The following is a 25,681-nucleotide window of genomic DNA, read 5'->3' as shown; positions in this document are numbered from 1 at the left end:
AGTATCCTAAAAAGTCTGTTTTTCCTTAACGTAAAAATTGGACGGCATATTTAATTAATTTTGCAATACGTGCACAGCAAGCCATTGTAATTCAGGCTTTGGGGAGCTGTGAATAGCCTTATGTGTGTGCTAAATTTTAAGTACCTATGAATGCTTTTTTATATAATTCAAATGCAATAGCCAAAAAGCAAACAATATTCTCCAGTTTTTTAATTCTTCAATGGAGAATTAGCATTGCTATCAGAAGCAATTTTATAAATTTTATATATACTTTTATATTTTTCATGTCAAAGCAGTTTACAAGTAGAACCATACAGTATAGTATAAGTGTAGCTGTGTTAAAGATATATAGCATATTGTACATAACTGGGGGATAGGCAGGTTTAGTCAATGGGTGGGCCTCTCTGGCAGTGTCTTAAATTGGTTTGAATCCTACCTGGCAGATAGAAAATTCTTTGTTAGTTGTGGTAATTATATTTCAAAGACAAATGATATTCTATATGGTGTTCCACAAGGCTCTATCCTGGGTCCGCTGCTTTTTTCGATTTACATGCTTCCGTTATCTTGGGGCATAATGTGAGCTACCACAGCTATGCCAATGACACACAGCTGTATTTATCAAAAGTGCCTGACGACCCCGAATCTGTTGATTCATTGACACAGTGTCTTACTTGTGTTTCTGAATGGATGAGTAGTAATATTCTTAAACTAAATAAAGAGAAAACAGAAATTATAGTGATTGGCAATAATTGATATAATGAGGTTATTAGAAATAAACTTGGTGCATTAGGATTAAAAGTCAAGACGGAGGTAAAGAATTTAGGGGTAACTATCGACTCTGACCTGAATTTTAAATCACATATTAATCAGATTACTAGGACAACATTTTTTCACATAACACTAGAATTACCAGAGCCAACGAATAAACTCGTAGATCCATCCCACCTTAAATCGCTTCGCACCTCTCCATCAGCGTCTTTTGTCCTGTAAATGTGTAGATAAGCAGCAAGCAGCCTGTTATCACATCCCCCACCGCCGCACAGTTTTCTCAGCTCAAGTCTGTTTACCTGTGTGTCAGTTGCTTAGAGTTATATAGAGTGAGAAGTTAAGCAAAATGACACCCTTTATAAATACTGTATCGTTATTTGGAACACATGCATTTCATGTGTGTTCCGTGTCTACAACAATCTATGTACAGTAAACACATTGTTAAAACAGAAATGTTTTTCATGTTTTAGTAATAATTGACAAAATGTAGACATGAAGTGTATAATGTGTTAAGCCTGAATTCCAAATATCAAAAAAACACTTTCACAAAAGGTAGAAATATAACAGAACAAGTGCATTTCTATTCAAGAATATAACTGCAGAAAAAGAACCCGCGTTAGGGTGTGACATTGACACGCTTTTGCTATGACTGCTTCGGTGGCGCAACGGTATCAACTGTTGACTGGTAATCAAAACTTCACGGGTTTGACCCCAGATGAGTCAGTTTTGAGAAGTGAGCTGCTCTTATTCTTACTATTTTAGAATAAAAACATACATTTGATTTCAGTCTGTAACAGCCGGTGTAAATGTATGATACTTGTAAAGGTTAGCTTTGTTTTTTTTATTTATTCAGTTTTATTCTCTCAGTTGCGTTCACGATCCCAACCCCCAAATCCCCCCCCCCCCCCCCAATCTGACATCTGACACAAAAAAGATGCGCTATAACAGAGGTGAACTCAGATCATGACGACGGTTCTACATTGGAGCAAGAATGCACTTCGCACTTTTGCCATCGCTGTACTTTGCATATGTACATGGGAAGCTCTGCAGTCTACTTGTGACTTTGTGCTGTAGGAAGTAAGTAAATAAATAAAGGTAAATAAGTGAATAAAATTCAATCTGGCTCTTATATACAAAGTACAACGACGGCAGTTTCCACCTGCAGCTATAGACTCTTCAGTACGCAAGCGACTCTCCACGCTAGTGTTTAGATCTGGGTGGTGTATGTACCCAAAAAAAAAAGTTTAACTGCATTCTCGTACCATTGCTCGCGTACTAAAGTGTCAAAAGGCACTTTTCATGGCATTACACGCATTTTTTGAGCATACCCGTGTCGATCAAACACAGGAAGCTCTGCAGTCTACTTGTGATTTTACATTGTAGGTAGTAAGTAAATAAATTAAGGTAAATAACATTCGATCTTGCTTTTATGTAAGTAACATAGTGAAAAGTCAAGCAAAATGACACCTTTTATTGGCTAACTAAAAAGATTACAATATGCAAACTTTCGAGGCAACTCAGGCCCCTTCTTCAGGCAAGATGTTAGTAACATATAAATGTTAATGTTTTGGGCACATGCACCATCCAGATCTAAACACTAGAGTGGAGAATCTATAGCTGCAGGTGGAAGCTGCCGTCGCTGTACTTTGTATATAAGAGCCAGATCAAATGTTATTTACTTATTTACCTTTATTTATTTACTTCCTACAGCATAAAGTCACAAGTAGACTGCAGAGCTTCCCGTGTACATATACAAAGTACAGCCATGGCAAAAGTGCAACGTGCATTCTTGCTCAGATGTACAACCGTCATCATGATCTGAGTTCACCTCTGTTATAGCGCGTTTTTATGTGAAAACAGCAGTGTCAGATGGGGGGTGGGGGATCGTGAACGCGACTGAGAGAATAAAACTGAATTAAAAAAAAACAAAGCTAACCTTTACAAGTATCATACATTTATACCGGCTGTTACAGACTGAAATCAAATGTATGTTTTTATTCTAAAATAGTAAGAATAAGAGTCGCTCACTTCTCAAAACGGACTCATCTGGGGTCGAACCCGTGAAGTTTTGATTACCAGTCAACAGTTGATACCATTGCGCCACCGAAGTGGCCATAGCAAAAGCGTGTCAATGTCGCACCCTAACGTAGGTTCTTTTTCTGCAGCTATATTCTTGAATAGAAACGCACTTGTTGTTATATTTGTATCTTTTGTGAAAGTGCTTATTTGATATTTGGAATTCAGACTTAACACATTATACACTTCATGTCTACATTTTGTCAATTATTACTAAAACATGAAAAACATTTCTGTTTTAATGATGTGTTTACTGTACATAGATTGTTGTAGACACAGAACACACATGAAATGCATGTGTTCCAAATAACGATATAGTATTTATAAAAGGTCTCATTTTGTTTGACTTCTCACTCTATACAACTCTAAGCAACTGACACGCAGGTAAACAGACTTGAGCTGAGAAAACTGTGCGGTGGTGGGGGATGTGATAGCAGGCTGCTTGCTGCTTATCGACACATTTACAGGACAAAAGACGCTGATGGAGAGGTGCGAAGCGATTTAAGGTGGGACGGATCTACGAGTTTTTTTGTAGGCTCTGGTAATTCTAGTGTTAAGAAATATAGCAAAAGTTAGACCTCTTATAACATTGCAAGATGCTGAAAAATTAGTTCATGCTTTTGTTTTCAGTCGGCTAGACTACTGTAATGCACTCTTCTCAGGACTACCCAAAAAAGACATCAATCGATTGCAACTAGTGCAGAATGCAGCTGCTAGAATCTTAACTCAAAAACGAAAATCCGAGAACATCACCTAAGTTTTGATGTCACTACACTGGTTACCTGTGTCATTTAGAATTTACTTTAAAATACTGCTTATGGTTTACAAAGCCTTAAATAATCTTGCTCCATCTTATATTTCGGAATGTCTTACACCTTACACTCCAAATTGTAACCTTAGATTTTCAAATGAGTGTCTATTTAGAATTCCAAGAGCTAAACTTAAAAGAAGTGGTGAGGCGGCCATCTACTGTTATGCACCTAAAATCTGGAATAGCTTGCCAATAGGAATTCGCCAGGCTAATACAGTGGAACACTTTAAAACACTGCTGAAAACACATTACTTTAACATTGCTTTCTCATAGCTTCATCTCAGTTAAATTCTGATGCTCTGTATATTCAATTAATTATCATTATTATTCATGGTGGCTACAAAATCCGTACTAACCCCCACTTTCTCTTCTGTTCTTTTTCCGGTTTTCTGTGGTGGCGATCTACACCACCACTACCTAATCAAAGCACCGTGATGTCCTTACATTGATGGATTAAAGGCCAGAAGTCCACATGACCATCATCATCAAATTCTTCCATGAGAACCCTGAATACAATGAGGACTGATTGAGGTCATTTATGTTACGTAGAATGCCTAGAGGGAGCTGGACGGTCTCCTGGCCTCAGAACCCTTGCAGATTTAATTTTTTTCTCCAGCCGTCTAGAGTTATTTTTTGTTTTTTCTGTCCTCCCTAGCCATCAAACCTTACTTTTATTCTATGTTAATTAGTGTTCCCTAATTTTAATTATTTATTTTGTCTTTTTTCTCTTTCATCATCATGTAAAGCACTTTGAGCTACATTGTTTGTATGAAAATGTGCTATATAAATAAATGTTGTTGTTGTTTACATGACTTTCCTAGGGTCATACAGTGAAGCGGAGGTTAAACTGACAACATTGTGGTTTAGATTACATTATACCTTGTTGCCAACAAATTCAAATTCCAGATGTATGTACAATAATGGCCAAAGTCAAAATATAAAAGCAAAGAAGAAACACACATCCATTAACATTTGTATTAAGCACCCACTGAATGTTGAACAAATGATGTGTTAACAATGGTCAATATTTGGCCCCAACTCCCATCCAACCATTTTTTGGAAAAACAGCAGAAATGTTTGATTTTTAATGCTTGTTTCTTAGAAGAGCAACAGGATTGGTTTACACAAATCAATTAATTTCCTGTATTTTTCTGTAATAAAAAAATCTATTTTTAAATTAGCCAACTGCCTGTACAGTAGGCAAGCTGATAAGTGTTTGCATCCACTTTCCCCAAAGGCCTCCTTTAATTCTAACTTCCAGTTTTTCTTTTTAAGAACAGGCTCTATTTTTACATTCTTAAGATATACAACCGGAGCGCAAGATATAATTAGAGTCTCTGTATAAAGGCTTGTCTCCACCTAGAACCTAACTTGGGATCAGTCCATATGTCAAAGTCACCATACAGTGAAAAGGGAATCTATTAGACAGTAACTTTCCCCATTTAAAGCAAACATAATCATTGGCAGTCCACAGTGCAATGTGAAAATTGTACTTATTGCATTTTTCAAAACTGTAAGTTTTTTGAAATAACAATCTATTTTAAAGTTCATGAAAACACACAGAAGGAAACTTAATGGGAAAGAAAATAAAGTTCACCTACTAAACACAATTTTTGCTATTTACTAAATATTTCTGAAGCTTCCTTTATGTATTGCTTATAAGTAATTGCATCATCAAGACCATTTCTATTGATCAGGACAAGAAAAATGTGAAACATAACGTAAATGTACAAGAATATGGAAACAGACAAGGTCCTTTATCAAAGACATACGAGAGCAATCTCAAAAGTAAGGTCTCCAAAGCGGTGGGGACGTAGAGAAACTGTTCGTACAGCTGTTGGCCACACTGTTGTGATTGGTGCTTCCTCCACTCCCAAACAAGCATGTGCGGCTTCGCTGGGATGCTCAATCTTGGTTTGGCAGCCCTTGAAAATGGAGCTCCCGTTGAACGCTACTGCCAAGTGCGAAGTTTGCGCAGGAGACCGTCAATTTCCGACGAGACAGTCGCGAAGGTTGAGGAAAACATGCGTAAAGATCGGCGGTTGGAACTTCATCATCCACCCACCCTATAGTCCAGACTTGGCACCCAGTGACTACCACCTGTTCCCTAAGTTGAAAGAACATTTGTCCGGAAGGCGATTCTGCTCCGACGAAGAGGTGAAAGATGAGGCTCAACGCTTCCTGAAGGAAATGGCGGCGAGCTGGTATGACATGGGCATTCTAAAACTACCACAGCGTCTACAAAAATGCATCGACCGAAATGGCGATTATGTAGAAAAATAAATAAGTCTTTAACCTTTAAAATGATGTAAACATTATAGAAAATAAACGGTTGTTTGTATTTCTAAAAAAATAGGAGACCTTACTTTTGGGATTGCCCTCGTACATCTGTTTTATAACCTTCATATCCAGTTAGCGATCTTATGGAGCTGGAGCCTACTCCATTTAACTGTAGCTGTGTTGGAACCTAATCTGTACAGGGTTGCAGTTTAGGCTATTTACGATGTGTCATGTGCACACACATATGGGAAACAGCTTAAGGACTTTGGTGATGGTGATTACCCACAGGACAGGGGTTGGCAGTGTTTACTAATACCTTCTCTTCTCCTCCCTCTGTAGAATGGTAGACTGATAGCCATTCTATTTCTGACATCACTTCAGTGTCCGTCTGTCTGAACCCTCCCCTTCCTGCCACTTGAACTCATAACCCAGAATTAGGTCATCACAAGTCATTTCTTATTTGAACTCCGTACTTAAAAGACTACTCTGCATTTGTTTTGTTTATTTTTTTCTCATTCAGTTATACAGGGTCAGCAAGGTGGTACCCCAGCTCTTTATCCTTGTTTGTGTCCTAGTTTACTGATGGAAAAATCATACTGTTCCCTTTTTTCACTACCAATATCCACACAGCTGCCCATTTCCTGACCCCATGCAACAAAGGATCATGAAATATCTGGAATGAACATCACATCACAGGGCATATTTTCTGTACACTTACAAAAACTAACCAAAATAAAGTTCTGGATTTTGAGAATAAACCAATATTATAAGATGGCACTCCCAATGTTTTGCTGGGAAACCTTGCCTACTGGCGTTCGTGTGGATATTACTTTGACATGTATAACCTACCTAACGACTATTGGAAACCACAACCATGTACATGGCAACATTATTCCCTGATGGCAGTGGCCTCTTTCAGCAGGGTAATGTGCCATACCACACAGCAAAAATAATTAAGGAATGGTTTGAGGAACATGACAAACAGTTCAAGTTGTTAGAAAAATCAATGTGGCACTCAAAACAATGTTCCCAACTTGCAACTTACACATCTGGGGCTAATGTCTTGTGTTGTCCATGCCTTGATGGGTTAGAGCTGTTTTGGTTGCACAAGGGAGATCTGCACAATATTAGGCAGGTGGTTTTAATGGTGGTTGTGGCTGATCGGTGAATATAAATACCAAAAGGTCCATCAAAAATTTCAGAATTCAACTAAAAACTTGTAAAGAACTGTCCTGAATGGGTGGTTGGTTTAATCTGTGACAACTTAAAAAATGGCAGGTTGAAACTAGCAGTGAAGGAGGCCTAGAAAGCAGTCTCAATGAGAGCTGTTGCCAGGACAGACTCTTTAAACAAGTCCCTTAGAAGCTATTGAGAAAGAACACCAGGCCACCAGGCTGTCACTTATCATTACTGACAGCAATACTTTTAGGAACACCTTAAACCAAAAAACCTGCAGGTTGACCTTGGCGGTGAAGGAGGCCTGGAAAGAGGTCTCAATGAGAGCTGCTGCCAGGAAAGATTTGTGGAATATGTCCTTTAGAAGCTATCACGAAAGACCACCAGGTGGTCACTTACCATTGCTAATAGCAACACTTTTAGGGACACCTTAAAGCATATAAACCTGCAGTACATTCAGGTGCTTGACATCTCTAGAGGAACTGATCCAATCAGTATGGCTAAGTGAACAGTGGGGCTTAGAGTCATTTTGTGAATTTCCCATTAGGATTAATAAAGTATCTATCTATCTATCTATCTATCTATCTATCTATCTATCTATCTATCTATCTATCTATCTATCTATCTATCTATCTATCTATCTATCTATCTATCTATCTATCTATCTATCTATCTATCTATCTATCTATCTATCTATCTATCTATCTATCTATCTATCTAGAGATTCACCAAGACATGTCAAAGGCACTAGACAGCATAGCATTAGTGAATTTGCTATATCTCTTCAACATGAAGTGAAAAGTGGATGAGATTAGAAAACAGGGTAGTGATTATTTCTGAATTGGGCTTAGAATGTTTTTTTAACTAAATGACATTATGCTTCTCAGCCCACAGGAAAAGTCTTAACTGTTTTTAACTAATTAAGCAATTTGCTTTAAAATTCCTACACATGTAAAGAAAAAATAATTCCAAACACATATTCTTAATTTGATTAATCAAGTTCAGGGTTCTGGGAACAAGAGCTTATCTTAACACCAACAAGTGCAAAGCAGGAAACAAGCTTGGACAGGGAGCTGGGGCACAATCATTTAAAGACACTAGAAACATTTACAGCTGCTACTTAATGTCTGGAATGTAGGAAGAACAACTCAAACAGAAAAAAGGGCAACATGGAGAGACCATTGAAACTATGCAGACAGTGTCCTCCCTAGAGCTCAAACCCTGGAATATGAGGAAGCAGCTGTATGGTAAAAAACAATAATAAAAAACTTTGTTTTAAACTTTTATTATTTTATTTATATAAATTTTCATAATAACTAAGGAACCCTCATTCTGGAAAATTCTAAGGTTACTTACCCAGCTCCTATTATGTACTCAGTCTTGTTAAGAGCTAGACAGACAACTTCATTGATATCAATTCGTCCTATTGGAGTTGCAGTGCAATCATTTTCATAATAACTAAGGAACCCTCCTTCTAGGGTACACCATTGCTTATTCAGATCTGAAAAAAAGGAAATTTTTTTTTTATAACTTATAGAAAAGGTGCACTTTAAAAAATGATAAGAAATAAAATAGATCTTCTAAAAGTGTTCTTGCTTATCAAATTACAGTTATAATGGAAAATATTCAGTAATATACTTTTGAAAATTGTTGTAATGCATAGGCAGGTAGTGTGACCTATTGGATAAAGCTTATGATTTTAAAGCATAAAGCTGTAGAGTTAGTAATCATATGACCATGACCACTTAATTTAACTTATTTAAAATGTAAAACCTTAAGATAATGGTCACCACTGAAAAGTACTAAATTGAATTGTCTACAGAGAAGTTTATTCATGGGTAAATAAAGTCACAGTTGATATTAAACATTATAATATATCTTAAACCCTGTTTTTATTATTATTTGCTGTTATTGGAAGCATTAGTTATTTGAACTTTATAGACTATTTTTCCTTTCATTCACTGATTTTCTTAGGAGCCATGAGTGCAAATGAAGAACCTGTCCTCTAAAAGGCATTTAGTGGTATACTGGAACCCACTCACTTAAAGCCAATTTTGTTGCCAATCAACAAACAGTGTCCCATAGATGGTGACCAAGCTGTAATTTAACCTGTTGTTGTGAAATGCTGGAAACCTTCACTCCACAATAAAGTCTAAATCAAAGATCAGTTTTTCATTTTCCATCTATGACTCAGATGATTAATAGAGTCTCTTGCAATTACACATTTCAGTTCCAATAAATTGAATATATTTCACTTGGACAATTTACACTGATATTTGTTTGTTAATGAAATTATTTAAAATACAAATATTTTGCATTTTTAAAGAATGCAAATCATTGCATGGGATTTTTGTGTATTTTGGATCTGACATGTGAGAAGTCTAACTTTGAAATGTATTTTATATTTAGAATTAAAATGATAAGGTTCAGTCCTTAAAAGTGATAAATATTTCTTCTGGAATAGAAATTGGTGGAAAATGCGGAAAACTGGGCAAATTTTGTTCAGTAAAGTTTCTGATCTGGAGATAGTGGAAAAACTGTGTTGATGGGAAGCTAAATTTAGAGTGTAAATGCTCATAGGATGCAAAGACATTAATTATGTGAAGATATCTAAGTGATTTAATCCTGTATGTTTTCCAAACATTAAAAACTGTGTAAGTTTGAGAGAGGTGTTATCATGTAGAGGTGCCACAGATAAAAGCTTCTCTATCTTGAAGTGCTTCCTACATTTGTTCCACAGTCTGAATGAATGAAGGACAATTGGGTTGTTAGTATATGGATAATAGCTTGTATTTACTGGGGCACAAAGCAAGGAATATAAAGGGGTACTGCAGGATTTTATTTCTATTGCAGACCTATCCAGTGTGTGTTCATCTATTTGTGTCAAAGTCAAGCATTTTACAGCTTGTATATTTGCTGACCAATAATAAAATTGAAAGTTAGGTAGAGCCATGCCACCTTCTGCTTTAGGTTGTTGTAGGGTCACCCTTTGGATGTGTGGAGGTTCTGAATTCCAGATAAATTAGGTTATGATTGAATCTAATTTTTTAAAATATGATTTGTTAATGTAATGTTATGTTAATGTAATTTGAAATAGAAAAAGAAGCTTAGGAAGGATGTTCATCTTGATGGTGATAATTCTCCCTGCTAAAATGAGGTGGAGTGTGGACCATCTATGCACATCATTTTCCATGCAGACAGCAACATTTTGTTGAATAAGAGCTTTATGTTTACTTGTGATGTTTACTCTTAGGTGTTTAAACTGATCTGCAATGATAAATGGGAATGTGTCCAATCTAATGTTGTGTGCTACAGAGTTCACTGGAAAAAGCACGTTTATTCAAATCAATTTTGAATCCAGATATCCTTTGAAATTCTGCTAGTACTATTAGGTCTGCAGGCACAGTATTTTGTGGACCTGATATATATATCTATATATATATATAAATATATATATATAGTACCATATCATCTGTATACATATTGATATTTTCTGTTCAAGTCCTTCTCTGATAATCCCCTTTATCTCAGAAGCATTTCCAAAGTAAATGACCAATGGCTCAAAGGCAATTGCAAATAGCAATGGTGACACGGGGCATCCTTGTCTAGTACCATGTTCTAGTTTGAAGTATTCTGAAATAATGTTGTTGATAGAAACTGAAGCTTCTGGACTGGTATACAGTAGTTTGATCCATGCACAGACAGGTATGTATGGGTCAAACGCAAATTTGTGCTATGTAGTGAATATTTTGTCCTATTCAACCATATCAAAAGCATCTTCTGTATCTACAGATAATAAGATATCGGGAATGTTAGACTTTGTGGGTGAATATATTACATTAAACAGGCGTTGAAGATTGGAAGCTAAGTATCTTTCTTTAATAAACCCGGTTTGGTCCTGTGTTATTACTGAAGGAAGCACTTCTCAATCCTTCTAGCTAGAAATTTGGAAAGTATCTTAACATCATTATTCAGAAGGAAGATTGATCTGTATGATGCACATTGTAATAAGTCCTTATTTTTCTTAGGAAAGACGGTAATTAATGCTTGGCAAAAAGTCTGAGGTAAATTTTCTTTGTCTCTGGCTTCTACAAATGTTACTAATAAAAAGGGAGTTAACTTAATTGAACATTTCTTATGAAATGCGGCAGGACCGCCATCAGGGCCTGCTGCTTTCCCACTCTGAAGTGAGTGTATAGCGTTTAGTAATTCTGAGAGTGTCAAAGGTTTATCCAACTCTACTGCACTGAGAGTATCTAGTTGTGGTATTTGTAATGCATCAAAAACACATTAGATTGTGTCTTGTCTTCTTTAAACTGAGTGGAATATACGGACTTATAGTAGTCTCTAAATGTGTGCATTAAATTTCTATGGTCAATGATTCTGTCTTTTTCTGGGTTGGTTAATTACTGGTATTGCATTGTGAACTTCCTGCTTCTGGATTTGTTAAGCTAACATTTATTAGCCTTCTCTCTGTGTTCACAGTACTGATATCATAATTTCAAAATAAGTTGTTAAATTGCTTTTGTTCTCAGGAGGTTGAGTTCTGATTGCAAAGTCCGTCTTCTCCTGAAAAGTGCCACATTAGGGAACCTGGTATGCTCTTGATTTATTCTGGTAATTTTACTGATTAACTCTGATGCGTTCTTGGTTTCTGATTTATTTTTGTGGGAGAGATATACAATAATAAGCCCTGTTAAAAATGCCTTCAGAATTTCCCAGAGTATTCCAGCAGAGACCTCTGAGAAAGTGTTTGAAAAAAATAAAAATAAAAATTCTCATCAGCTAATAACAGTGGGTTATGATGCCAGCTACGAGAGGAGTATGTGGGGCATGATGATTTGAGCTCCATGATCATATGGACGAGGTTGCAGATAACAATAGTATTGTACTTGCAAGATCTGCTCATGGGCAGAAAAGTGTTATCTATAAAGAAATGATCAGTTCTTGACTAAAAATGATGTACTGGTTAGAAAAAGGAATATGCCCTTGAGTTTGGATTTAGAAATCTCCAAGGGTCTGATAAGTTATAATCAATTACAAACTCTATAATTGTTTTTGCAGTGTTAAATGTTATCGTCCCTGTGGCTGAAGACCTATCCAGGTCTGGATTTAAAACACAGTTAAAGTCTCCAACCATTATCATTTTATGGGTGTTCATGTTAGGAATGGATTAAAATACATTTTGGATGAAGTCTCCATATTTGGGTGTATATATATTTATCAAAATCACTTTACAGTTAAATAAATTACCCATAAAGATATTGCCCTTCAGAATCAGATACTACATCTGATACTACCATTGAAATTGTTTTATGTATTAAAATTCCCACACCTCTAGTTTTCTTTGTGTAGTGAAATATTTGGCCAGTCCAATCTCTTTACAACCAAAACTGATCCTTTCTTAATTATTAAGTGGGTCTCCTGCAAAAACAGAATACTTTCTTTCTCTTTTAATTCGTGATTGAGAACTTTGACATTCCAGCTCACAAAGTTCACTGTTTGGTAATACAGACATTGATTCTGAGCTTTTGTTGACATTTTGTGGTCTTAAATTAAAATAGTACATTATTACATAAGATATCTTTAACTTTAATTTCCAATTTTGTCAGGAGTTATTTCTATGAAGCCTATTGTTTTGTTGATATTTACAATTGTGGGGGTAAAAAGGATAGATTAGAAATAGCTTTCTATCTTTCTGCCCCCTCGGCCACCCCAGTTTGCCTCCCCATATGAGGCTAGAACACATTTCACGAAGTCCCAGTCCTCTGACATACCTAAAGACAGAGCATACCCAAAACAAAACAAGCCTCCCAGCAGCGGTATAGAAGGATTAAGGTAGAGATACAGTATCTATTGTCAATACAGTCCAAATACTATAAACCTAGAATATAATTTTAAACAGTCCCAAAAGATTAAATCCAGGGAATGATGTTAAACAGTACCCATGGAGCAGCAGATACCGTATGATAATACTATCCTAATACAATAAACCAAGAGTATGATGCAAAACAGTGCCCATGGAGAAGCAGATAACGTATGATAGCATAATCCAAGGGTATAATGTTAAACAGTTTTCTTTGGGGAGGAAAAGAAAAAAAAGAAAAAAAGAAAAAAAAAATTAAAATAATAAATGTATAATTATAATTGTAATTAACGTGTAAAAATAGCTAAGAAGAAAACAATGTATAATTACGGCAAAAGTCTTATTACAAATGGACCAAATTTCAGGTAAGATCTTCTTTGCCTTGCCAGGGCACTATATGAATCACTATCGTATTTCAAAAAGTACAGACTGCCAGAGACTGACCTGGAAGAGAGAGACGAAAGAATAGATCTCCAGGGACTTGACACTGCAGCATTGGCTCCAACCGAGAGCAAAAGTGGGAGCGAAACCACAAGTGAATCGGACAAGGAGTACTTGTGCATGGCGTTGTGAATGAACTGAGAATAGTCTTACTATCTCCGCTGTCAACTACCCTCCATGAGTTAGCGGCACCGACTCCAAGCGGACTTGCTACTCTGCCCACGGAGCATGGAGAAGACCAAAACGAACAGTCCAAAATGAAGGTAACGATCACGACAATCATTACCGCAAAAACCACTGCTCTCGGTGGGGGGTGGGGACATAAAGACATATAAGGAAAGATATAAAGGGAATAACCATGACATCCAAGAAGCTGGTTCAAGATATTAAAGACAAGGAGAAACATTTAAGTAATCGCTCTGAGGCAACCATTAAAGGCATGCTACAAAATATTGAAGAAACAATTCAGGAAAATGCAAATAAGTTTGAGAATAAATTTACAGCACTTTTTTTATGATTCAAATTAAAATAGTTGAACAACTGGCTTCTACCACTGATGGATAAGCAACGGCTGCAAATTCTGAATGCAAAGTGCTTGGAGACAGAGTAGCTGCACTGGAAAATGGATACAGAAGGAATAATGCTGTCACTGTCCTGCTCCACTGAGAGACTGAGGAGATTGTTCCACCCCCACACTATGCGACTTTTCAGTTCCACCCGGGGGAGTAAACGTTAACATTATACAAAGTTACTGTCTGTTATACCTGCATTTTTATCACTCTTTAATTTAATATTGTTTTTTTATCAATATGCTGCTGCTGGAGTATGTGAATTTCCCCTTGGGGATTAATAAAGTATCTATCTATCTATCTATCTATCTATCTATCTATCTATCTATCTATCTATCTATCTATCTATCTATCTATCTATCTATCTATCTATCTATCTATCTATCTATCTATCTATCTATCTATCTATCTATCTGAATCGAAGATCTCCCTGAACACTGTGACAGTAAAAATCCAGTGAAACTGAATATCTGAGCTATTCACCAACACTCTAATGATGACTTCAAACATTGGACTTTGGAAGGAAAAATGACAAACTTTCATCAGTATACGCCATGTTCTATTTGTGGATGCAATGAGTTGGACCTACTTCATTTAAATGTTAAAGACATAAGTATAAATATTTGGGGGATCTGACCACAATGTGAGCCATTGTACTCCCACATTCAAGACTGTTATTAGATAACAAATGCTCTCTTATCATTAGCCAAGATAGAAGTTCATGTGTGTGTGTGTGTGTGTGTGTGTGTGTGTGTGTGCGTGTGTGTGTGTGTGCGCGCAAGGGTGTTATTGTTTTTCGTTAATAATTGTTTTATTTTACTTGAGCTTCTGTAAAGTTCAATTTCCACTAATGAAGTACTGCAGTATCTATTTATCTCAGTAATTGTGTGCAAAACTGTGCTGGCCTGCTTGACTGTCTCGTCTTCTCTCCCTTATTTTTTCTTTTCTTGATTATTCCTAATTCATCAAAAAAGGATAAAAGACAGACAGACATCTTTTTGGTCATTACCCAGAGCCCCTGAAAATAGGTGTTAGGATGTAGACTGACTCGTAAATGAAAAACTTTGCCTGAAGACTTAGCTCACCACCACATTCCAGTGCAAGGTTCACAGACCTGCAGCCACCACACAGATTCATTATTCAATTTCACAATCAATTCTTCCTTTACTTATGGGCAAGACTACAAGATACATGAACTCCTCCATTTGGGGCAGCTCTCACCCCTCACCTACTGGCCACTCTTTTCTGGGAGAGGACTATGACCTCAGAATGGAAGGTGATGCTTCTCATTTAAACTCCATCACACCCAGACCATAACTGTTCCAGTGTAGGCTGGAGATCACAGTCTGACAAATCCAAGAAGACAATATAGTCTGCAAGCAGCAGAAACTCATACTTAGGATGCCAAACTGGACACACCCCAAGCATCGAAAATCATGAACATGTGAGAAAATCAGACACACCTTTGAGGACAACACCCATGCTGAATGAACTTCACTTAATGCTGTATGAGAAAACAAATCTCATTACACAAGTAAAGGAATAATTGAATGGCATGCAGAAGTAACCCTAGTACCTTGTAATCTTAAAACAACTTCTGCAAAATGCTACAGGGTACATGGTCATAAGCTTTTTTCCAATGAGCAAAGGAAATATAGAAAAGATTGTCAGATTCCCTTGACCTCTCCAATATCTATGGAAGGGTAAAGAGTTAGTCCACTGTTTAACACTAGAATTACCAGAGTCTTCGAAAAAACTCGTAGATCCGGCCCACCTTAAAACCGTTCTCACCTCTCTTTTGTTTTCTAAATGTGCCGATTAAGATGAGCAGTGAGCAGCTGGCTATTTCATCCCTCACTGTCGCAGAACGTTCACTAAGTTTTCCCAGCTCATGCCTTGTTTGATTATCTGGGAGTGACTGAACTGCTGGAGTTTTAGAATGGAAATAATAGATCGCTATTTGGAATACATGCATTTCATGCATGTTCCGTTTCTACAGTAATCTGTGTAAACACATTTTTAAAACAGAAACATTTTCATATTTTAGTAATAAATGTTACAAAATGTAGGCATAAACTATAGAATCTGTGAAGCCTGAAGGCCAAACATCAAATAAACACTTTCACAAAAGGTTCAAGGATGATACAACAGCTTCCGTGGCTTAACGCTACGGTGTGCTGACTTGGGGCACAGCAGCTCTGCCCTGCTACAGAGACCTGAGTTCGATTCCCAGCTTTGGAGAAAGTGTTTTTTTTTTCCTCAAACGGACATTAAATTTATAAATTGGTATGCACTGTAAATCGTTAAGTTTAAAATGTCAATCGCGGTTATTTCTGTTAGTCAGAACAGGAGCTTTTTCAGCTTATTCAGCTTCTGATCTGACTCAAACAGCGCCAGTATAATTTCACATCTGATCTGACGCTGTTCGTTTTCAGATAATATTGCATTACTTCGACTATGTTTTGTGATTGGTACTATTCGCGTCATAAAATGATTTCTTCAAAACGTCACATAAATTTGTCTCTTTCTTTTTTTAAAATATGCATTGTAGCACGCAGCAACTGGCCACCTGATGTTCTTGCGCACACTGAATAAGACAGCGCTATATGCAATCATCAGATTCAAATGTTAACAGTTATATAGCACGGAATGGAAATCAGCAGTTCTTAGCATTCCACCACGCAAGCTGTCATATCAACCGCCTACTGTAACTTGCTTTCTTTTTGCTTCGGTTATAGTCTTGAATAAAATAAGGACTTATTTTGTTATACTTTTACATCAACATATGTTCCTGTGTTTGAGCTACATGGGCATGCTCAAAAAATACACGTATAATGCCACGAAAAGTGCATGCAGACACTTCAGTTCGCAAGCATTGGTACGACAATGCAGTCACAAGTACACTGCAGAGCTATAGTGCGTCTTTATGTGAAAACAGCAGTGTCAGATGGGGAGTGTCTGATGATTGCATATAGTGCCGAAGTTACTACTCTTTACTATGCTTTCCTCTGCAAGTCCTGGAGTACAAAAGAAACAGCATACAGCAACACGTGGGGACTGGCAATACTGGGGTAAAAAAACACGCGGTCGTATGTATCGTGATACACTGCAGAGCTATAGCGCGTCTTTATGTGAAAACAGCAGTGTTAGATGGGGGGAGGGGGGTAGGGAAAGATCGTGAACGCGACAGAGACAATGAAAAGTGAATTAAAAAAAAAAAAATAAAGCTAACCTTTACAAATATCATATATTACACCGGCTGTTACAGACTGAAATCAAATGTATCTTTTTATTCTAAAATAGTGAAAATAAGAACACTTCCCTTCTCAAAAGGGATTTATGCAAAATCAAACTCATGACCTTCTGATTCCCAATCAGCGACTGATACTGTTGCGCCACAGAAACAGTGATAGTTAATGAGTGTCAATGTCGCACACTAAGGCGTTTTTTTTTGGCGGTGGCTTTTTTTTGTACCTTTTGTGAAAGTGTTTCTTTGATATTTGGACTTCAGACTTGATACATTATATAGTTTATACCTACATTTTGTCATTTGCTACTAGAATATAAAAAACGTTTCTGTTTTAACAATGTGTTTACACAGATTACTGTAGAAATGCAACACATATGAAATGCGTGTGTTCCAAATAACAATCTATTATTTCCACTCTAAAACTCCACTTCACTCCCAGATAATCCATCAAGGCATGAGCTAGGAGTTCATTTACGTTCTAAGTCGTTGGGGAGATGGAATAGTCGGCTGCTGGCAGCTTGTCTTTATCAGTACATTTAGATGACAAAAGATGCTGGCGGAGAGGTGAGAACGGTTTTAAGAAGCGATTTAAGGTGGGCCGGATCTACGAGTATTTTCGTAGGCTCTGGTAATTCTAGTGTTAATGCCAGGGACAGAATTCACATTGTTCCTCATGTATCTGAGGGTGAACTATTGAATGGGTAATTGTTCCACTTCCCACATGTAGTCTATCCTAGGAGGGTTGAGGAGTGGGATCCCTTAGGCCTTGGAGAATTATATAAGTAAGACAAGAAAAATAATTTATTTGCTTATACATAATATTGTAAATAGAATTCTCATTCCTGCACTTTTCATGTTCACATATTTCTAACATGAATAAACGTGATAAAATAATTGGTAACATCATTAACACTCATTTGATATACTCATGTCTACTTAACGTTTTATACAGATATGTGCTGAAAATTGTAACACACCTTCTCTAAATGTTTGATTTTATGTTGCGAGGTTTCTAAACTGGATGACACAGCGAACAGCGTCCTGAAGCATGATCGCAGCATCTGTGGAAGACTGTTTATCCGTTGCTGGGGCAACCACAGGATCACAGTGCTGCAGCAGCATGCCGTCAGAGCAAATCCAAGCCGATTGCGGTCACACTATAAGTGGCTGTCGTTGATGGGTGATGCACTACCGTGTTTCCCGAAAATAAGACAGTAGTAATTTTTGCTCCAAAAGATGCACTAGGGCTTATTTTCGGGGGATATCTTATATTTAACAATATACATTTATCCAAATACAGTCATGTCATCTTCTTCTGGAATATTGCCACATTCAAACCCTGAATTTCAGCCTCAATTTCTTGCTACTCCAGCCGCTTTTAGGATCCTCCAGGGTCGATGTGCATGTTTTGATGTTTGATGAATGGTTTGATGTGGTGAAGAAAAATGCCAACATATAAATGCATTCGTGGTGCTTTGATATTTAAGTATCGCATATTCCCCAAAGTAATGGCACGGTACATTTTTAAAGTCTCACATATCATCTTTTTTTTTTTTTTTTTTGCACCTTTACAATACATGGCTGCATTTGGGTCCTAATCTGGATCCTGAGCTGGTTTGTCGTGTGGTGGGTGTGGCAATGCGCTGTATCAGCGCGTGCTCCTAACCTCTCTCTCTCTTTACAATATCATCAGAATGTATGGCAGCGTATTTGAGCCACAGAAAAAAAAAAACTAAGGACATAATAAAAATTTCTATTTTGTGATTAAAGTGGAAATTTCGGCTTTAAGCTCGTAGTTTACTTTATCATTAAAGCAGACCGTCGTAAATGTCATCTTAAAACCGACCCAGTTGTTAAATTGCTACTCGCTTCTGGGGCTTCCTCCTGACCTGGCAGCAGCATCGCCACACAGAACACATTAAATTTATAATATTCCAGCTCTCTGCACATTTAGAATTCTTAGATTTATACTTGATATCACTTTCATGATAAATGCATTAAAAATATGTATGTTACATTTTACAGATAAATCGTTAACTTTGTTTAAGTAATGAATACTGCTAATATTTACACATATGGGGTGGCATGGTGGCAGAGCGGTAGTGCTGCTGTCTCGCAGGGAGTCACGTCCCTTGTGATTCCTGCCTGGAGTCTGCATGTTTTCCTGGTGAGTTTCCACAGTGTGCTCAGTTTTCCATCCAAAGACATGAAGGTTTAGGGATTTAGTGAAGCTATAATGACGCCAGTGTATGTGTGTGCTTGTGTTCACCTTGCGATGAACTGATGCCCTGTCCAGAGATTTTGTTTCTGTCTTGCACCGATGCTGCTGGAATGGGTGCATCCCTAAATTGATGAATGTAATCATTAAACATCCTTTTCAGAGATATTGTGGCAAGGAGTCCTCGGAATTTAATGGATGTATCGGGCACATGCGTCATATTGTGTGAAGTATAAATCTGGCATTAGACGCCTTAATTTTCAGCTGACAATCTTGACTAGCGCTTATTTTTGGGCTTATATTACAGAGCAGCCTTAAAATCACACTAGGGCTTATTTTCAGAGTAGGTTCTATTTTCGGGGTAACACGTTATAAATGCAGGGAACAATATTACTTGGCCACTAACCTGGTCACAACCATGCCCGACTGCTGTGTCTGTACATAGGAGAGTGGTAGATTCTGCTATAACAAATAACTGTGCTGTTCCTGTTTCAAGCTGAATAAAGCTGGTTTTACTAAAGTACTGAGACTCAGCCTCGTGTTTTGGGGTGCAAGACAAGGGACTCACACGTCACAACGTTTTTAGTTATACTTTTAGACATGGATTAACCACAGCTCAGAAATACCTAACTGGCTATGATACCGACCATTTTAATGCAGGGATAAACTCTTAACAGAATTAGAAGGACTGATGAAAGGTCAGAACTAAATGAACAGAACCTAATGAGTGGACAAATTGATATACAGTATCTGACAGTTGCCTAGTCCTGTTCTAATAGTAAGTAAAAGTAGTCAGCATCCATTGAAGACCATTTTGTGAAATCAATGACTTGACATATCAATAAAACGATATAAGACTTACGTACACCCAAACATCTGCAAATCATTATTCAGGTACAAAGGTTTCTGAAGGTACCCACAAAGTCAGAAAGCAAACATTTCACCTGAACACTTTTTATACTGTACCATTGCGGAATAGACGCTGGAACACAGCTTTCCCGGGATGTTACCCCTGCAAATGCCTAACAACCAGTTACAAAAACAGCAACTCATTGATTTTAAGCAGCCTGCTTTTTAAGATTCCAAACCCTAAAACTGCTTATATCTTCTTTAACCTGCTGTCAGATAACAGTATTGAACAGTTCCATGTCAAAAACATTTGAATAATATGTTGAGAAAAGTAAAATGAACAATATTATGATAATTTCATACTTCACATTGCATGCACTTTCCAGCTCTAATGCAGGGGTCTCAAACACATTATGTCTTCAGGTTTTTGTTGTAATCAATCTGAGAATTATAACCCAATTCTTTCTTTTAATTATACATGTCAGAAGGAACAGTATGTCAAGAGTGTTTTGGAGGTGAAAAGAGTGTCAGGCAGAGTAATGACTATGAAGCTGGAAATTGGAAGTGTGATGATGAATGTTGTTAGTGCATATGCACTGCAAGTTGGGTTAGCAATGGGTGAGAAAGAAGATTTTTGGAGTGAGTTGGATGAAGTGATGAACAGTGTACCCAAGGGACAGGAAGTGGTGATAGGAGCGGATTTCAATGGGCATGTTGGTGAAGGGAACAGTGGAGACGAGGAGGTGATGGGTAGGTATGGTGTCAAGGAGAGGAATGAAGGTCAGATGATAGTGGATTTTGCCAAAAGGATGGACATGGCTGTGGTGAATACGTATTTTAAGAAGAGGGAGGAACATAGGGTGACATACAAGAGTGGAGGAAGATGCAGACAGGTAGATTACATCCTATGCAGAAGAGTTGATTTGAAGAAGATTGAAGACTGCAAAGTGGTGGCAGGGGAAAGTGTAGTTAAGCAGCATAGGATAGTGGTCTGTAGTATGACGTTGGATATCAAGAAGAGGAAGAGAGTGAGGGCAGAGCCAAGGATCAAATGGTGGAATTTGAAAAAGGAAGACTGCAAGGTTGAGTTTAGGGAGGAGGTGAGATGGGCACTGGGTGGCAGTGAAGAGTTACCAGACAGCTGGGAAACTACAGCATATGTAGTAAGGGTGACAGCAAGAAGGGTGCTTGGCGTGACATCTGGAAAGAGGAAGGAGGAAAAGGAAACCTGGTGGTGGAATGAGGAAATACAGGAGAGTATATCTGAGGAAGAGGATGGCAAAGAAGAAGTGGGATTGTCAGAGAGATGCAGAAAGTATACAAGAGTACAAAGAGATAAGGCGCAAGGTGAAGAGAGAGGTGGCGAAGGCTAAAGAAAAGGCGTATGATGAGTTGTATGAGAGGTTGGACACCAAGGAGGGAGAAAAGGACCTGTACCGATTGGCTAGACAGAGGGACCGAGCTGGGAAAGATGTGCAGCAGGTTAGGGTGATAAAGGATAAAGATGGAAGCGTACTCACAAGCAAGGAGAGTGTGCTGAGCAGATGGAAAGAGTACTTTGAGAGGCTGATGAATGAAGAGAACGAGAGAGAGAAGAGGTTGGATGATGTGGAGATAGTGAATCAGGAAGTGCAATGGATTAGCAAGGAGGAAGTAAGAACAGCTATGAAGAGGATGAAAAATGGAAAGGCTGTTGGTCCAGATGACATACAGTACCTATAGAAGCATGGAGGTGTTTAGGAGAGATGGCAGTGGAGTTTTTAACCAGACTGTTTAATGGAATCTTGGAACGTGAGAGGATGCCTGAGGAATGAGGAAGAAGTGTACTGGTTCCAATATTTAAGAATAAGGGGGATGTACAGGACTGCAGTAACTACAGAGGGATAAAATTGATGAGCCACAGCATGAAGTTATGGGAAAGAGTAGTGGAAGCTAGGTTAATAAGTGAGGTGATGACTAGTGAGCAGCAGTATGGTTTCATGCCAAGAAAGAGCACCACAGAATTATGTTTCTAGACTTCTCTAGCGCCTTCAACACCATCCAACCTCTGCTCCTTAGGGACAAGCTGACAGAGATGGGAGTAGATTCATACCTGGTGGCATGGATCGTGGACTATCTTACAAACAGACCTCAGTATGTGCGTCTCGGGAATTGCAGATCTGACATTGTGGTCAGCAACACAGGAGCGCCGCAGGGGACTGTACTTTCTCCGGTCCTGTTCAGCCTATATACATCGGACTTCCAATATAACTCGGAGTCCTGCCACGTGCAAAAGTTTGCTGACGACACTGCTATCGTGGGCTGCATCAGGAGTGGGCAGGAGGAGGAGTATAGAAACCTCATCAAGGACTTTGTTAAATGGTGCGACTTAAACCACCTACAACTGAACACCAGCAAAACCAAGGAACTGGTGGTGGATTTTAGGAGACCCAGGCCCCTCATGGACCCCGTGATCATCAGAGGTGACTGTGTGCAGAGGGTGCAGACCTATAAATACCTGGGAGTGCAGCTGGACGATAAATTGGACTGGACTGCCAATACTGATTCTCTGTGCAAGAAAGGACAGAGCCGCCTGTACTTCCTTAGAAGACTGGCATCCTTCAACATCTGCAGTAAGATGCTGCAGATGTTCTATCAGATGGTTGTGGCGAGTGCCCTCTTCTACGCAGTGGTGTGCTGGGGAGGCAGCATTAAGAAGAAGGATGCCTCACGCCTGGACAAACTGGTGAGGAAGGCAGGCTCTATTGTTGGCATAGAGCTGGACGGTTTGACATCCGTAGCAGAGCAACGGGCACTCAGCAGGCTCCTATCAATTATGGAGAATCCACTACATCCATTAAACAGTGTCATCTCCAGACAAAGGAGCAGTTTCAGCGACAGACTGCTGTCACTGTCCTGCTCCACTGACAGACTGAGAAGATCATTCCTCCCCCAAACTATGCGACTCTTCAATTCCACCAGAGGGGGTAAACGTTGAACATTATTCAAGTTATTGTCTGTTTTTTACCTGCATTTTTTATTACTCTTTAATTTAATATTTTTTGCTGCTGGAGTATGTGAATTTCCCCCTGGGATTAATAAAGTATCTATCTATCTATCTATCTATCTATCTATCTATCTATCTATCTATCTATCTATCTATCTATCTATCTATCTATCTATCTATCTATCTATCTATCTATCTATCTATCTATCTATCTATCTATCTATCTATCTATCTATCTATCTATCTATCTATCTATCTATCTATCTATCTATCTATCTATCTATCTATCTATCTCACAGATGCAATGTTTGCTCTGAGTATGTTGATGGAGAAGTATAGAGAAGTCCAGAAGGAGTTGCATTGCATCCTTGTGGACCTCGAGAGGAGCTGTGGTATTGTATGAGGAAATTGTTAGTGGCAGAGAAGTATGTAAGAGTTGTACAGCATATGTATGATGGAAGTGTGACTGTGGTGAGGTCTGTGGTAGGAGTGGGATTGCATCAGGCATCAGCTCTGAGCCCTTTCTTATTTGCAATGGTGATGGACAGGTTGACAGACGAGATTCGACAGGAGTCCCCGTGGACTATGATGTTTGCTAATGATATTGTGATCTGTAGCGATAGTAGAGAGCAGGTTGAGGAGACCCTGCAGAGATGGAAATATGCTCTAGAGAGGAGAGGAATGAAGGTCAGTAGGAAGAAGACAGAATACATGTGTGTAAATTAGAGGGAGGTCAGTGGAATGGTGAGGATGCAGGGAGTAGAATTGGCGAAGGTGGATGAGTTTAAATACTTGGGATTAACAGTACGGAGTAATGAGGATTGTGGAAGAGAGGTGAAAAAGAGAGTGCAGGCAGGGTGGAATGGGTGGAGAAGAGTGTCAGGAGTGATTTGTGACAGATGGGTATCAGCAAGAGTGAAAGGGAGGGTCTACAGGATGGTAGAGGGACTAACTATGTTAAATGGGTTGGAGACGGTGGCACTGACCAGAAAGCAGGAGACAGAGTTGGAGGTAGCAGAGTTAAAGATGCTCAGATTTGTCACTGGGTGTGATGAGGATGGATAGCATTAGAAATGAGTACATTAGAGGGTCATCTTAAGTTGGATGGTTGGGAGACAAAGTCAGAGAGACGAGATTACGTTGGTTTGGACATGTGCAAAGGAGAGATGCTGAGTATATTGGGAGAAGGATGCTAAGGATAGAGCTGCCAGGGAAGAGGAAAAGAGGAAGGCCTAAGCGAAGGTTTATGGATGTGGTGAGAGAAGGATGCTAAGGATAGAGCTGCCACGGAAGAGAAAAAGAGGAAGGCCTAAGAGAAGGTTTATGGATATGGTGAGAGAGGACATGCAGGTGATGGGTGTAACAGAACAAGATGCAGAGGACAGAAAGACATGGAAGAAGATGGCACAGTGGTAGTGCTGCTGCTTTGCAGTAAGGAGATTTTGGGTTTGTTTCCCGGGTCCTCCCTGTGTGGAGAGTGCTTTGAGTAGTGAGAAAAGTGCTATATAAATGTAAAGAATTATTATTATTATTAAGATGATCCGTTGTGGCAACCCCTAACGGGAGCAGCCGAAAGAAGAAGAAGAAGAAGTGCTTGGCAGTGCAAAGTCAGTTCCATTATCAGCACCAATTGGTTACTAATTAAGAAAGTGGCTGGAATGAAAACCTGCAGCCACTGAATTTAAAACTCCTGATCTATAACATGTATTTTGTAAATAAAATTGCTCTAATTTTTACAGTACTTCTCCAGCAGTAGCTGTAAACATGTATTGTCAATGTAGCCCCTGGTAGGATTAAAAAAATGCAGTTGAGGTTATTAAGGCTTGAAGTTAGAAGATAAATTACACCTTGGCATTCACTTGATTACAAAATGAACAGCTGACTTATGGCATTTAGCAGCAAACGTGTAATGCTTTCTTCATACACCCTAGCACTGATGGGTGAGACTAAAACCAATCTGCTTCAGACTGCATTGCGACAGTAAATTACCCACACAGCAGCCCTCACTGAGGAAAAGGTTGCTAATGTTTTAAAACATGACAGAAATGCTCTACTTATGCAAGTGATCTGAACATCTGAAATGCACACAGAACACAATGTAACATGAAAATAGCTGCTAACAAGATCATTTTGTACTACACCATTTCTGTTAAGAGCTAGTCCCAGAATGAATTACAACCCAAAGGATTTAAAATAATGTGAAAACTGAAATGAGGAATATGAAGAAAAACAATGCGCCACTTGAATTGATTAGGCAAATTTTAATCAATTAAAAGGCAAGATGGAATTGGCCACAAGAAGTACAAATAAAAATAGAAAATATGTTTTGTGGCTGTTACTAAACATAAGTCTAAGTCTTGCTTAAAATAAATTGATCCTTTATTAGTTCTT

General features: G+C 38.3%; 1 protein-coding gene across 1 annotated transcript in view; it reads right to left on the bottom strand.

The window, feature by feature from the left end:
- arap2 (ArfGAP with RhoGAP domain, ankyrin repeat and PH domain 2) overlaps positions 1 to 25,681 on the bottom strand; it is a 468,505-nt gene that overhangs the window by 166,793 nt on the left and 276,031 nt on the right. Inside the window, exon 16 of the mRNA XM_028801993.2 lies at positions 8,468 to 8,612. Within this exon, the coding sequence (XP_028657826.1) occupies positions 8,468 to 8,612 (145 nt within the window). The remainder of the gene's footprint in view (positions 1 to 8,467; positions 8,613 to 25,681) is intronic.

The sequence above is a fragment of the Erpetoichthys calabaricus genome, chromosome 5 (assembly GCF_900747795.2).
Source record: "Erpetoichthys calabaricus chromosome 5, fErpCal1.3, whole genome shotgun sequence".
Lineage (NCBI taxonomy): Eukaryota > Metazoa > Chordata > Cladistia > Polypteriformes > Polypteridae > Erpetoichthys > Erpetoichthys calabaricus.
Note: the sequence above shows the minus strand (reverse complement) of the source record. Positions and strands in the feature narration are given on the sequence as shown.